Here is a 16,043-nt window from a genome sequence, read left to right as displayed (position 1 = left end):
AAACTCACCCGTATTAATGCACTCGTACACCCTAACCATAGGCACCTATGGCAGGTCATAAGTTCATAACTGCTTTGTATAACCATGTTGGCCAAAATTGTTTTATAGTCCATGGTGCACCATTTCGCTTTTTTCTCGCGTGTGTGTGCTGACCTGAGAAACCCTCGGCTGCGATAATTCATCATGCAAGCTAACATATGCAGATGTCAGTGTCACTGGTAACTGGTTGTTTCATTTCTTGCAGTCTTGCATTGGCAGAGGATCCCTTTACTTTTGTGCCTATGCTGTACAAGCACAAAGTTATTATCCACTCGTCCAAATCAACAGGTGGAAAAATAAACTTGTAACCATGCAATTCCGACCATCCGAGACCAGAGCGCACTGTACTCAACTCTGCATATATTATATTTAACTGCACATTGGTATACCACACAATTTACGCTTTCGCCTACGGAAGAAACAGATTCACAGAATGCTTCGCGACGAACCGTTGGAAAGAACACTCTTGACACCTAGTTGATCCCAAGGAACTCGCTCATGGAGAGCAGATCGCAGAACCCTGCTCCCTGCACGTCCATCTGATCCGCCGCCGCGTCGTCGAACCCCCAGCAGATGCCGCCGTCGCCGAGCCCGTGCAGGGAATCCACCGCGCCGCATGGCCCGTCAACCTGCACGGACCCCTGGTGGCTCAGGCTGCGCCCGCTCGCGTCGAAGACGCCGGCGTCCGGACCCAGCGCCACCAGGCTGGTGCCGTAGTCCATGTCGAGCCAGTCCGCGAACATGACCTTGGGGAGCACGGGCGCGTGCGGCCGCACCGCGGCGGCCGCGCCCGCGGGCTCGGTGACGGTGAGGCAGCTCGAGTCGTCGGCCGACGACGACTCCACCGGCTCCGACGAGTCGGAGCTCGCGGGGCGGTTGGCGCCTCCCTGGCAGTTGTCGCTGGGGTTGGGGCTCCCGGCGCGGACGTCCGACGAACCGGCGGGCGTCGCCGGGTCCGCCGCGCACTTGGCTTGCGCGCCGCCCTCGACGCGCTTCTTGAGGTACGAGTTCCAGTAGTTCTTCACCTCGTTGTCGGTCCGGCCCGGCAGGAGCCGCGCGATCTGAGACCACCTGCAGCACGAGCATTTCTCACCGTGTCAGAGAGGCAGCCATAAAAAAAAATTCACTTTTAACATTTACAACAGATGATGAAACTTTCTGTCGGCGGGCTCTACGTGACATGAATTTTCTCTTTGATAGTGCGCCACGTTTCTGGCATCTCGACGTTCCTCCTCCCGTAGCTTTCTGCTTTCTATACTACGTTGGCAGACAAATAGTTGAGCATGACGTATTCGTAAGAACCGTGACGCATCTGATTCTTTTCCTTTGGTAGGCTATACTAAGATCATACAATTCCGAATTAGTTCAGTATAAAAACGATTATTGTTGTCTAGTACTACTTACAAAGTCTTCGTTCAGATCGTCAAAGCAGAAGATTTTTATAGCATAAACCTGAGGCGAGCTCCAATCCAGTTGGGCTGGATGGTTGACATTTGTATTTATAAATCGTCGTATCAAGAACGGTATTGTGTTTTCGTATAATGCTGCCTATAAAACCTGAACTAAATAAAGTACCGGGGCAAATTAAAAGCATAAGCTTTGCTTGCACCAGCAAGCAACGCTGCTGCACCTGCCCAGAGAGAAAGTAGCAGACACAGATTTTTCTTGCCATTTATACTTTCTTTATCTCTCTTTTTTCCCCAGGTCTAGAAAGAGGCTCGCCGTGACTAAGCGCACACTTTTCACTAAACAAAAATGAAAGAGATGCCTGTCCACAATCATCAGAACGAGCACTCGGAAAAGATGCAATCGAGTGTCTCAATATGGAGCGCGGATGTCAGCATCAGCTCCACCACTTAAAGCGGCGTCCCCGGCAAACATCAGCATTTCCCTTTCCCCTTCGCACTGACTAACCCTTTCCTACTCTAGATTATCTGAATTTCCCAGCTTAACCACACTGTCAAGTGCCAAGTAGAAACTAGCAGCCAGGATAAAAGCGGGCAGGTAGAAATGGGAGGCGGGTAATTTTCTATCCGACTCAACTAGCAAAGCTTGCCAGGTGTTAACGTTACTTGTCAGCAATCCGCTTCTTGCTGTAAAGGCTAAAGGAGAGTTGGAAGCTGAGAGAAGTCTGCGCGGGTGCTTACTTGTTGCCCATCTTGGCGTGGAGGCTCATGACGGTCTCCTCCTCCTCCCGGGAGAACATGCCGTGCTTCAGCCCCGGCCTCAGGTAGTTGATCCACCGCAGCCTGCAGCTCTTGCCGTTGCGCTGCAGCCCTGCACCCGAGAGTTCACGGAGAATTCAGCACACAAGCCAAGGTGCATTTGACAGGGGACTCGTTAAAATCCAAGCGAGCGAGCACGCGAAATCGAACGAGTCCTGTGCTCTGAAAACTGGGCAAAAATTCGCTAAAGTTCCCTTCTTTTTCGTTTCCCAAAAGGCAAGGTACATTTGGAAGCAGAAGAAGCACCGGAGAAATAAGAGCCTAATCGCTGCAAGCTCAGAGCTCGGCGCGATGCAACTGGTTCAAATTTCCCCTCGAATTGTGCGGAGAGAGCTGCGGTTCTTACCCGCCTTGGCGGGGAGCGCGCTCCAGCAGCCGTGGCCGTAGCGGAGGATGAAGTCGCGGAGCTTCTCGTCCTCCTCCGGCGACCACAGGCCCTTCCGGTACTGCACCTTGGGCTTCTGGCACGCCTTGCACCCCATTTCCTGCTTGGTTGGCAGTGGAGGAATGCCGCCGCAGAGGACGAGAGCTCAGGGCAGGGAGAAGGGAGGAGGAAGGAGCTGTGGCGCGCGGCAGGCGGATTTGGGGGTGCGCTTGCACTGTGGTGTCGGTCCGCGTTGGCGTGGGAGCAGAGAGCTAGCTGGGCGCAGGACTTTATAGGGCTGGAAACCAATCATGAGTTTGTTACTCACCTTATCGCCGAGTTATTAAAGAGATTAGGTCCCTTGTACACCATTTTTTTTTCTTTTGGCTTGCGCTGTGGCTCGTCCGATCAAAACTCCGCGAGATAATGCACCTGCATTTCCTGAAACGATGATCTCCAGAGGTCCGGTAAACAGGGCACACAAGGACATTAAGCGCCAGGGGAACAAGCACCTGTCATTCGCAGGGTGAGAAGCTGAGAAGGCAACAGTGGACTTTTTCTTTCAGGAGTACCTATTGACAGTTGCAGTTCAGTACTTCAGTTCTGCGATGCTGCGGGAAGCATCGGCAGAGGGCTTCGCCGCCGGCCGCCTCAGCACATGTCACTGTGCATGTTTGTGTCACCGCTGCAGCACATCGACATGCGTATCAATTCGCGTCATTCCTGCCATCGCTCTCTGCGCAATGCACACCCACAGCTCGATCCACATCCAGCGGGCGCGGGGTTTGTGTTTTGGATGTTTCTCGAGTCAAGAGACCAAGTGGCTTGTGATGACATGATGGTCGTGTGGCTTCACTCCCTCTTCCTCTACTTGTCAGCATTTCTTTTTTTTTCGCGACTGTAATTAAGGTTAAGTACTTTTTATATACAGCGGGCATGTTCTGCATCGCATAGGATACCTACTACACTGCAAAGTACAGACTCCTATGCACATCTGTCTTTTTTTTTTTGAGGGCTCCTATGCCCATCTGTCCATGACACACACTGTTCGTTAGAAGTCAGATCTCAACCACATTTATGAACAGTGATCAACACCGAAGCACCAATCCCCGTCCGCTTCAGTCCATTTTGATCTGCGTACTTCTTTTCGCTAGAATTCTTAATGAGAGGTCCACTGTTGAATTTTCTTCAAGCAATGCATTTCTTTTTTATTTGTAGCTGAAGAAACATTCTTGAGAAGGAAAACTATACCGAAAAGAACCCAAACGTACACATGGCCCCCCGTTTAAGGGTACACATGTAAATGCAGAAAATTGGTACGGTGAAGTAGTACTGTATGCATAGTTACATGCAAATTGCTGAATTATTCACAAGACTCGCCCCTTTTATTCCGTTTTGTGATTTGATTATGTGCCTGTGGTTTGCAGGTTTGGTGTCTCAACCAATACCGTTTACTTGGTTTTATTCTGTTTTTTATCGTCTATTAACGTGTTTCGGTACCAAACATGTGTTTTTGAAATGGGTAGGGGACGGCCACCGTGTGGAATGCCTAGTCAAGCAAAACCCTGTGGGCATAGGATCACGCGACGACGCCTTTCGAGATGTCATGCACCGGCAGCGAACGGGACCAAATGAAAAGATTTCGCATGTCTGAAAGGACGTAAACTTTCTGGAAACACTCCTCGATGCCACACCTAACAGCCGCGGCGCTAGGCAACAAACGGGCGACGGCCGATGCCTTACTGCACGAGGCGCGTGTTGCTCTAGCTAGACACTCACCTCCTACGACTCCACCTGCTGCAAAGAAAAGGAAAAAGAAACACAAATGATACAGCTGCTCGAGAATTCAGAGCGCCTTCTTCCTAACGACGAACAGCACGCACTCTGCAATTTTCTTTTCGCGTTGCGTCCCTGCACACGGAGCGGAAGCTGCGAAGGGCTTCGATGTCAACGCCGGCCTTCTTCGTTCGTCCACTCTATATGCCCGAAGGCCTCCAGGCATTGGTGGCTTCGTATTCGGCTCGGTGTTCTATTCTGTGGGAACAGTAGGCTCCGTTCGTCGAAGGGATCGACGATGAGCTGAAAAGAAAAGAAAACAATGCGCCCGGCGTTCTCACGTGCCCCGCCGGGACGTACGGCAGGCAGGAGCACGGCGATCCCGTCCGCTGCCGAGGCGTTGGCCCGCGCGGATGCGCCAAAACAGGGTCAATGGGAGAGGCAGATCGGCATCCGGCCTTCGGGGGTCGTCCGTCGTCTCCGCGCCCGTGCCCGTTGCCCGTGCGTGCGCGCGCGTGGTGAATTTCCTGGGGCAGCTTCCCCGGCGGCCGGCGTCGGCGCTCGATCTGGCCGCGAGCGAGCGAGGAGCGATGAGACCGCACGCGACGCGACGCGACGCCGGTGAGCCTGATCCCTTGTGTCCGAGGCGACGCGCGGGCGCCCGGCGCGTGCATTGCACCGGCTGTAAATCGTGCGCGCACTTGCTTCTGCTGGCCGGGTTCCGAACCTGGGTCACGCACGCGCGGTAGGGGCTAGCGCCAGCCGATCGACTTGGAGATGCATGCAAAACAGTTTGCCCTGTCGATGTGTCGTCCCGGCGGCGAACAAAGGGAGGCCCAACCCAACCAGTGAGCAACGTGGTGTTGCTGTAGGAGGGTAGATATAATAGAAGGGGAAAAGGAAAACAAAGGACCCATGCGTGCGTGACGATGATGACGAGCGCCGGCGCGCCAGGACGCGGGCCGGGGGGGCCTGCTGCCAAGCTCTTGTCGGCTTCCGATCCGTGGATGTGACCCGCGCCCCGTTGCCATCCTCGCGTTTTGCACGCCGTTTTGTTTGGTGCGCACGGAAGATTCGCATGGAGGCGGAGATGGTCGTCAGCGGCTCAAGCTATCCCATGGCGAAGTTCTTGTTCTTCCTCTACTCCGGAACGCGACATGTGAAGCATGGATTTTTAATGCGCGACACCAAAGGGGAAGAAGTTCCCGAGCGAGCTGTGGCCTGGCTCTCCATGATGGAACATCTGCGAGCTGCGCCTCCATGATGGAACATTTGAAAGGGAAGGAGGGCTCGCTTTCATCAGCGAGTTTGTTACCATCATGTGTCTGGACTATGGAGACCCTGATGCTGGTCAAGCGGGCCCTGACAAACTCGCGATTTGCTAAAAAGGACTGCCGCGAACAACTTCGTTCTCGCTCCCCCCGGGACAACGTTTCTAGCCAGGAAACCACTAATTGGTACGTGTGGTGGATTTCCCTTCGTTGTTATTAGAGGGCGCCAACTTGCTTAAAGTTAAGGACAATTTGCTTGCGATTCAAGGGAAACATCAGCTCTGCAATGGTTTTCCTGGCGAAATTATGCCGGGTGTGGTAGGTAGCAGCATGCACATTTTGTCCGGTTAGCACGTCGGCATTCCATTAACAAAATGGGAGAGCTTTGCGAGGAATATCTTTGGTGTCCTTGAAAAGGCGTATCATCTTTCATTGGCAATGTGTAGTTGGTATACTACTTTATTTCATACCCTTTTGTAGTGGAAACTCATCCGGAAACATATTTTGATCGCTCAAAAATTTGCGAAACTTGGCGCATTCCATAGTAGTGCATCTTCCATAGATGTGTTCTGTGTCGCGGAAATTAGAACGAACTCAAGCTCATTTTATAAAAATTCAGACTTCAGATTATATTACGAAGGAACCATAGCATTGAAGATAAACCTTTTTCCCTCCATCTTCCTTTCTTCTTCTAGAAAACCAGATCGAGTATCTTTTTTTTTTCAATAAAAAAGAGGTTTACCTTTTGCCATGTTAACATTTCATATTATTGAAAACCAAATAGCTTGTGCAATTGCTTTGACGCAACATTAGAGAACGCAGTTGCATAAATTCTAATGATTTCATTAAAAGTATTGTTGTATGTATTGTGTACAACAGCATTAGCTCTCACTAAGCTATACCATTATCATATTGAAAAATACTACCCTTAACATCTGTTGGAGTGAGAATTTCTAGTGTATTTTTGTCTTGTTATTATAGTAGTTTGAACCCACAAATCTGTTTTTTCTTTACATCTAGGTGTGTGCATTTTCTGTTCAAAAAAGATTGTGTGTTTGTTTACAAATACAATGCTACTCAGTTCATCACTTCATCTCATCAGTCAATGACGAAATAATTCCTTATAAAAAAGATGACGAAATGATTTTTTCAATAGTATCATTTTCACTTGTAGTTCACTCCCTTCAAATTATTTTATCCGCACAGGGATGGCAATAGGAGCATGTATAATTCTAAACATTTCCAGGATACACTTTGATAAAATAGTGCCGACACTCTTGCTTATAATATGTTGAAGTTCCAGTCACGATCTCTAAAAGTATATTTCCCGTCGTATCTTCTCGCCTTTAACAGATCCATTTGTTCTATTTAATACAAATAGTACTAATTAATCATATCACTTGAGCATACTGTGCATAGCCTCTATTTTTCTCCTCATGAATCATGTCCACTATATCTAAGCCGCATGAAGTAGCTAGTTCATAGTCTAATTCTGTCGGTTACACTCCTGTATAGAACACCATGAGAAATACAGGCGCCAAATGCTTTCCAAACTCCATCCTACATTGGACCAACATTAAAAGGATTGTTGCTGCCAAGTCTGCACTGCCACATGTCAAATTATCAAATAATGTTGGTCTGGGAATCGTTTTACATACAACTTAAGTTTAAGACAACATAATTGAGCTGAAATCCTGTTGTACAGGAAATAATTTATATTTTACTTCAGGCCTTCACACCGGAATCATTTCCTTTGTCCACATCGAAATATCCTCAGAAGATTACACTACACGTCAGACACCACTTTTAATTGTTTGACGATTTGTTTGTGGTCAATTAGCAAATGAAAATCCTAGTTTCAGGGACAGTTCGCCGTCCAGCTCGTGTCGAATGCATAATTGAGGCTCTTGTTTTCCTTTTCGGAATTCAGAGAACTCCACCGAACTGAATATTTCTGTTAGTTTAATTGTTCTTGATAACAACAGCCTGATAGCAAAGTGTCAGTGTGACGTAACAACCTCAGTTATCAAAAGAATCCGACATTTATATTTGGGTCCTGGTAGGAGGTACAGGAGCAGCCAATGAAAAGCACGAGCTCCTAAAAGTTAATTCTTCATGAGCAAATGAAGATGACTTTGTTATCTCTGTGGTTGGTACAATGTACTATTAAAAATTAGAGAGAGGCTATTTTCAGCCAAGTGGTTACAAAACCTCTTCGTTTTTTTTCCGAGGAACCTCCTCTTCATTTTGCTTGGAAAAGGCAATATTCCTATTTAAAAAAGCATCATGGACTTCTGTGACGACTGACCAATTCAAGCACAACAATTATATCTTTAGGACTGCTTCGTATATTATTCTAAGCATACACTTGTTTACATTTCTTGAATGAGACTTCTTGTGGAAGTGATGACATAAACTTTTTAGAGGACAGAGCTCAACCAGTCTAAATATATCTTTTCTTGGGGGAAAATCTGGACAGATAGCTTGGTAGAAAAATTTGGAAACTTACAGAACTGTCGGTGGCTCCTTTCTGGGGCTCTATCATGCAAATATTGCGCGTAATAGGTCCCAGTGTGGGTGTTCAATGAGGATAGGTTTTGTTTCACACCTGATAAACAGATGCCCATTGCTCAGTGCAGGGAAATGCTGTTCTTGCTGGCTGGCTTGCTGCTGCCTGGTGTTAATCAGTTGATGCGCATCCAGCAACCAGCATGGTGCAGCTAAGATGCCATCATCTCTTCTTTGAGACCTCCACGAGTAGTAGTCATTCATAAACATTCATCACTGGTCAAGGTCAAGAAAACAGCAAAGAAAGGAACAGTTCCAAGGGTTGCACTACCGCATATAGTACTGTAGATGCTTCAGTTAGTCTGGGATTTCATATGCTCGCGATCGAACTGTTCTGAAAGATACCATATACTGCTGGCCTATCCACCTGCTGCCTCCCGTTTCACAGAAACGAACAACAAAACACGTCCCCTAGTGATGTCTACGATGTGACTGATCATGCATGCATGCTATTGAGATCCCAAGTAATCCTTGGGTGTCTATTATCTGTGCTCGATCAACTGCACCAATATTCGGAATTGACCAGCGAGTTCAGTAGGAGTAATTAAACTCAGTGTCACACTGTCACTAGTAGTTCTCTTGTTGGCATCAACGACTATGATGGTATTCTATTTCCAACTAACTGCATGCTGAGCTAGCCTAGTATATATTTCGGTAACCCAGGCCGATGAGCCTGGAGGAATTAACCTTCAGACTTTGACTAGTCTTGCAGCTAATCATGTAGGACGGTGTCATAAAGAACTGGTGGTCACGCAGAACAGCAGCATAATATTTCGACAGTTGATGCATTTCTTAACTCTGCGAGTCAAATTGTTACACCTGCACCTGCTCATTGGTTGTGTTTACTGGTACTTTATCCGATCCCACTTTTAGGTGAACAAGCGTGTTCAAGGCTGACCTGGGCCGGGCACCCTGACCACAATTACCCACACGCTCAGGTTTAACGACCAAGGTCAGCTGCTCTCAAGTCTGAACTCACTACAGGCAGCCGCAGTCGTTTTGAGACTGAACGCACGAACGATGCAAGTCTCGGCTAGCTCTGAACTTTCACCGGCCGCCTCAAGCACCGAAGCAATTGAAGTGGAGGTAGGCAGCAAGCGGAGGCAAGCCGCCAAAGCAAGCAGGGAAGCCGCCACGCGTCTCCGGGCCGGACCACGGCCGTGGCAATCAAGTGAGATCGCGACCGTGCCGGGGGAAAAGAAAATCCGAGCGAATCGGCATCATCGATAGCGAACAGCATGTAGGAATATCGGCCAAGGCCAGCTCAGAGCACGTAAGGCCCAGCCATTGGATCGCCTAGTTTGTCTTCTTCCAGCTCCGTCCCCGAACGAACGAAGGCTATAGCCAGCTAGCTAGTTTGCTTAATCATCAGCGACTACTAGTAGCTTGCTCATGGAGTTGTTAACGCCACAGATCAGCTAGCCATTAACAACTTCACAAGCGCTTCCGCACGAGCTTTAGAAAATTCGCATGATGGAGGCGCGTGCGCCATGGCTTAAGAGCAAAGAATTCTCATTAGGGCCAGGTCAGCCGGTCCAGAAGAATGTGCGGATACTCCCCAACTGGCCGGCTGGCCTGACGGATGAGTAGTTAATAGCAGTAGATAGAGCAAGCCTTGTCCCCTAGCGGTTCTGCACCGCAGTTCGCAAGCTGTTGTCGTGGAGAAACAGGCTGCAGAACTTTGGATTTCTGGTCCTACGAAAGTCTCCGGGTTTAAGTAGACACCAACAGCGACGCAGTTTGAAGTATTTAAGGCGCTAATGATCTGTGTCAACGAGCAGCAGGATCGTCGTTTTCTGTTTTCCCGGAGCAGCAGAATCGTTGCTGGCCCAATAAGTCAGCCGGCGACCTTGCTCGGCCTGAGTTGCGTGTGCGATATCTTTATTCCTGACGAGTTTGACGACAAGGCCCGACGGCCCCCGTTCGCACATACAGGGATGGGAGAAAACTCAGAGAAGGAATGCTCTAGCACTTGCTGAATATTCAGTGTCCGTACGGTGGTGTGCTGGAGCGGGATGGATCGATGCAGAACAGCAGAAGCAACAGGGAGTCAGGGACAGAAGAAAATGTTACTGCATCCAATCTACTACCACATGCAGATCTTTTATGCATGCACGTCGCCACAGGCAAGGATGTTTGGTACTTTGGTTGACCAAGCAAAGCGAGCACAGAAAGGGAACAGACTCACGGAATGGTTTTGGTCATAGCATGTTCAGTGTGGGAACTGGGAAGGCGCATTTTGATCATCAAACTTAATTTTGGGATCAGGTTGCGTACTGCAGGAACGAGTTGTGTGGATGCAAGCAAGCAAACACCGGGCAGTAGGCGCTGTTCACGGTTCACCTTTACCTACAGACATGAACCAGAGGAACAACTCAAATCCTATTCCTATCCATCCAGGCATCCAGAAGCAGCCGGTACAAACAATGCAAGACGACGGCGCCCTTCCATTGCACGGGTCTTCAGTTTGTCCCACCCCAATCATCCGCTAGCTCTCTCTAGCCTGGCACACCCTGTAGGTTCGTCATGGGATTTGCAGGGTCAAAAGGAATTGCCGTGCATGCCAGAGTGCCAGTTGCTCGTCGTTCTATTCGTCAAGGCCTCCAGATCATGCACCTCCAATTATTGGTTGCTTTACTGGCAGCGGCGAAGGTTCTCGCCGCCCGGCCGCCCCGAGCAATGCTCTGAAAGACTGAAACATGCTAGTACTACTACGAACACACGGAGTTCAAACTTCTTTTTTTTATGGAAACAGAAGGGGGCTATCCCCTACTGGTTATATATTAAAAAGAAAATGCGGAACGGCCGCTGAAATGAGCACTTAAATACCGCTTCATCACGAGCTTTTTCCTTCTTATTGGAACATGACGTGCATTTTTTTTTGCTAAAACGTGACGTGTATTGACACACAGCCGCACATATCAAGGCTAGAAAGGCCCATTCATCTCCACTGTACCCCTCATCTTCTAATTCTTTCCATTCAACCAAGGAATTCTCTATAATAATTCGCAAATCCAAATCCGCTAATTGTTCTCTAATAGCACCTGATCCTGTCGCAATTTCCCGATTTCGAAATATTGCAAAGCCTGGGGTAGAAAAAAAAGAAGAAATACTGGTTACAAGATGAAAAGGATGCATTCGAATAATCCGCCGCCAAGGACAACGGGTTTTCAAAGCCACCACTTGGTGACAGTTTTCCCTTTTTCAGGACAACACTTGATGCCCCAGCTTATACTATGCTCCAATTTGCTTGCGATTTAAGGAAAACTACTGAAAGTTTTGGTTTTGTTTTTTTCCTCCGCATTTTTTATTCGAGGATTATGTATTGGGGTGCCATTGAAATCCACCCTCTGCTCTTTTTATACATCTATAGTACAAAAGTTCTAATCTTTCCCCGCAGGCCACAGTTATTTTATAAGTGGCCAAGTAGAAGTCCTTTAAATTTTTCTTCAGAGGCCGAATTTTTTAAAAGTATTTATTTTGTCCTTCCCATCAGTTTTGACAACTAGCCAACAACATTATTTCCAACAAACATGCTACCGATAGTTATGATAGATAACAAACATAAAACTAGAAACTACTGGCCATTTTAAAATAGAAACTGTTGGGTAAGATTATCGCTCTAGTGATTTAGTAATATTTTCCTTCATTCTGTGCAGAAATGAATAATTCCAAGAGTGTACAACGTTACATGGTATACTTGATAATGTAAAGCCGACACTCCTGCTTATAAAGTTATAATATGTGGGCATTTCGGGTCACTATCTTTAAAAGTATATCCTCCACTATATCTTGTTTATTTGGTGCAGAAACTTGTTTCCATGGAAACACTTATATATCATATGGGCATTACCTCCTATATTTTTTTCATGGTTGATCACTCATTACACGAAATGACACTTTTCTCAAAGCATTAGTAGCATGTGGCCGACAGTGTGTGACTGCTATAAAAATTCCCGACCAAGAATTCCAGGCCAACGAGAAATTCCAATAATACTTTTGTACACCAACAGATCTATACTATTGGCCATTCATTTATCACCCTGGATAAGTGTGTCTATTAGTTAACACAAAATAGCTAGCCTATGGTGCACTTCTTCTTAATTAAAGAAGTTTCTGCAAACTCCTATGATGTTCTATGGTCTCCTACTTTCTTGTCTACTGTCTTCGGTTGCACTTCCGTAGAGAAGAATAAGTAAAAAGGAAGTGCAAAAAACAACAACAAAATTTCTATGTCAAATCATTTTTAGTTACATACTATGAGTTATTCAGGCATGGCATTTGTTTCCCTTAAATTATGTTTAGGGTACGAAGCTTCATTTGAGGTCTTTTAAGTGGAAAAGATTTTATATGTTCGTCGGGTCATTATCTTTAAAAAATATGCATCAAACAATATAAACCTGTACATGGAAATAAAAAAATATTTACCTGTTTCTAACTAGGAATTATTTCATATTTGGACACATCAAAGCTTCATGTCAGAATTTCTTTTGTGTGTCCATGTGGCCATTGGCCTAAAAAAATACGCGTCAGACAATGCAGCCTAATGGATATGGCAGGAATCAGCATAAGGTACAGAACAAGCCTCTGCTTTGAGGAAGCGGGGATGTAAAAATTAGTTATACTTGATGATGCCTTTGTTAATCCTGTGGTTGGTACGATGGACTATAGATATTAAGGCAGACAAATACAGAAAGATGATTCTGATTGAACAAATGATGTGAAGCATTTCTTAATTCTGTGGTTGGTAAAGTGCGTTTGCTACGGCCAATAGCATAGGAAATTTCCTTATCACTTTGCTTGGAACATGCAACAATTCATATATTTGAAGGAAGATCGTGGACTTATCTGATCGACCAATACAGGCACTACACACAAACTTTTAATGTCTGCTCAAATCTCTCGTGCTATGCTTACATTACTTTTCATGACTGAGACTTGTTGTAAAAGTGACCTTTTGATGAAGGAAAAACTTGTCGTGAAAGTGACAACTAAGAATTTCCAAGGAAAGAAAACAACCGGTCTAAATCTATATTATCTTTAGAGGAATCTGGACAGGAACTTTGGTAGGGCTATTCGGCAACGTAGAACTGTCGGTAGCTCCTCTTTGGAACTGTGAATCATACAGAAATTGTCTAAATAGCATTGCCCCCGTTTTCTCGGTATCCCATCAGGATTAACTTTGTTTCAGAACACATGGACAGATGTTGCTGTCAATTTGTTGCTGCTATGTTCTTCCGATCCCCTTCAGTGAACAGACAAGGTAATTGCATGCTATTTTTAATTAATATATTTATAGGCAATGTTGATTTATAACCGTGGGTTGCACTTGTAGTAAACCATCCACAGATTACAGAAGATTGCTGCTGCAGTTTAGATGAGTATGTATACTTGTCTAAGAATAGCAGAGAGAAGAGGCCATCTCCTTTGTTTAAAACCTCCGAGAGTCATTCGTAACCCTTCAGATTCAGAAAAGGCCATCCATTGTACAGAACAGGAACTATTCCAAGAGGATGATCTCACTGGGTCACAAACTATTGCCACAAGATACCATATATGCACCTGCTTCGTCTCATCATGCAGAAATGAACAAGAAGACATGTCGCATTTGTGACGAGGGCTATGGACGGCAGTGACCTTGGATCCATGCTACTGAACTCAATTTTTATGGACTCGAGTGTTCATTTAATTTCTACTCTTGTCATGTGCGGACGCACATATGCCAGGTGCGGACGCGCCCGTGACGTGCGCCGCGCGGCTGAGCGCGCTGGGCAGGAGCTGCATGGGTTAGCCTCTAGTGGCTAAAGATAGAAACTTAGATTAGTAAGTTGTTTTGGAAACTCCTAGAATCTAGAGAGCCTTCCCTATTTCGGTTGGGCCATTGGCCATATATGTTGGTAATCGCTGGACAATGAAAAAAGGTAAGAATTATATCCCTAATCTCTCTCTGTTAAGCTTGCGGTTGGGGGGAATAACCTCACCGGAGAAGACGGCCGACGGCTACGAGCTGCGTAGCCGCGGTCCGGCCAGTCGGGGGTTCGACGCCCTTGACAACTCTACCACACCGTTCTTTTCTCTAGAGAATGCGACTGCCGCAATTTTAGAGCGAGATTGAGCAGTGTAGTGATTTAGCAGCTGTCTTAATTGTTATTATCGGCACCTGTATTCTACTTGTAAGTTGTAAGCTTGTAATTGCATGTTGAGGTAAGCGATCACAGTCGATTCAAGGCTATATGAGCTTGGATAAATTAGATTACAGACGACATTGACTGGTTTACATACAGAACACAACTAACCATGCAGTTCTTTTATGTGCCCCAGAACCGTGCAAATAAATGGTCACGCAGAACAGTAGCACGCATAGTTTTTGGGAGGAAACAAATGATCGATACAGTTTGTTCGCTGTTCCTGTCCACCACTGGGTTTCTTTATCCACTGTTATGCGCCAGCTGGTTGGTCAAGGTTGACGTACTTGACCCAAGAGAGAGCCATACCAACTGAAATTTTGGAAATTTCTTTTTTTTAAAAAAATACCAACTGAAATTTTTACTCGATCGTTGCTAATCTGCTATGCTATCTACAGCGTTGAGTACTACTGTCAGGCTGCTACGAACAAAGGTCAGGCTGTCTTGAACTGGCTTAAAAAAGCCACATTTTGATTGGTGAGACACTGGGCTTACGGAAAATATAGCCTCCGATCCCTTAGCTCTGAGATACCAATTTGGAGAGCATATTAGCAGCTAAGACACTACTAGAGTCATGCAGAAGCTGTGCACACGGTGCGCTAGGCGCCAGAGCAGGGATGGAACAAGCGCACACCATGCATCTCTGCATGGCCCGGGCCACACCGCCCTGGAAATCAAGTGCGATCGCGACAGTGCCGGGGAAATTACGAGCGAATCTACATCATCGTTAAAAAAGAGCTGGACTGCTTTGTCTTTTCTCCTCTCGGCGTACGTAAGATGGCGAGCTAATAGTGTGCTCAATTAGCTCGTGGAGTTGTTGTTTTTTTCTTTTTCGTTTTCTTTTTCTTTTTTTGAAAAAAATAGCTCGTGGAGTTGTTGGCACTAGTCTGCTAGCAGGCCGGATGAGCCGTTAACATTTGCCAAGAGTTTCTTCCACCTCCTGTGGCTGTGTATCGCAATGCAAGTTGCTGCATGCCGTGGAGAAACAGGCTGCAGAAAATTTGTTCTGCGGCTATGCGATCGATGAACATCGACTGCCTGCCTTAAAAAAAAACATCGACAGTCTGGAGTATTTAAGGTGCGAATAATTTGTGCATGCCAATGAGGAATCAGGACTGAGCAGGAGTGTTTGTTGGTGGCAAGTCACCCGGCGACCTTTCTCGGGCTGAGTTGCGTACGTGAGCAAAGTGAGCACTGTTCATGGTCACCTACAGGCTACAGACATGAACTGGAGGGGCACCTCAAATCGATCTGACAATCCTATCGTAATCCAGGGGCGGCGGCCACCTACAAGGCGACGGTGCCCTTGCATTGCACGGGTCCTCTGTCCACCCAATCACGCACGCATTCGCTAGCGTGCGTGTAGGTCGCCGGATTGGATTTCAGGGTCGTCGAAAGTAGGAAGCACCCGTCGCCATGCATGCCACTCGTCTCTGTTCAATTCGCCCAGCCCAGGCAGTGTGTCTGCACCTCCAATAATTGAATGCTTTGGTCTGCTATATAATTCAGTGGCGCTGCATAACCTTCACTGGCCTTCCCCATGGCCCCAAGCCGTACATGGCTGCGCCCGGTTCGTCAAAAAGAAGAGAGAGAGAGAGAGAGAGAGAGAGAGAGA

The 16,043-nt window shown here is 46.8% G+C and overlaps 1 protein-coding gene across 1 annotated transcript; it reads right to left on the bottom strand.

Annotated features, from left to right (window-relative positions):
- Positions 1-266: 266 nt before the first annotated feature.
- On the bottom strand, positions 267-2,873 carry LOC112899631 (transcription factor LAF1-like). Its single transcript, XM_025968176.1, has 3 exons — positions 2,611-2,873; positions 2,187-2,316; positions 267-1,110 (listed from the first exon to the last, which is right to left on the bottom strand). Exons 1-3 carry the CDS (start codon positions 2,744-2,746, stop codon positions 513-515), a joined length of 864 nt encoding a protein of 287 aa, XP_025823961.1. The 5' UTR covers positions 2,747-2,873; the 3' UTR covers positions 267-512.
- Positions 2,874-16,043: the final 13,170 nt, after the last annotated feature.

Source organism: Panicum hallii, chromosome 7, assembly GCF_002211085.1.
Source record: "Panicum hallii strain FIL2 chromosome 7, PHallii_v3.1, whole genome shotgun sequence".
In the NCBI taxonomy this organism is placed as follows: Eukaryota; Viridiplantae; Streptophyta; class Magnoliopsida; order Poales; family Poaceae; genus Panicum; species Panicum hallii.
This window is presented reverse-complemented; position numbering and strand designations above follow the sequence as displayed.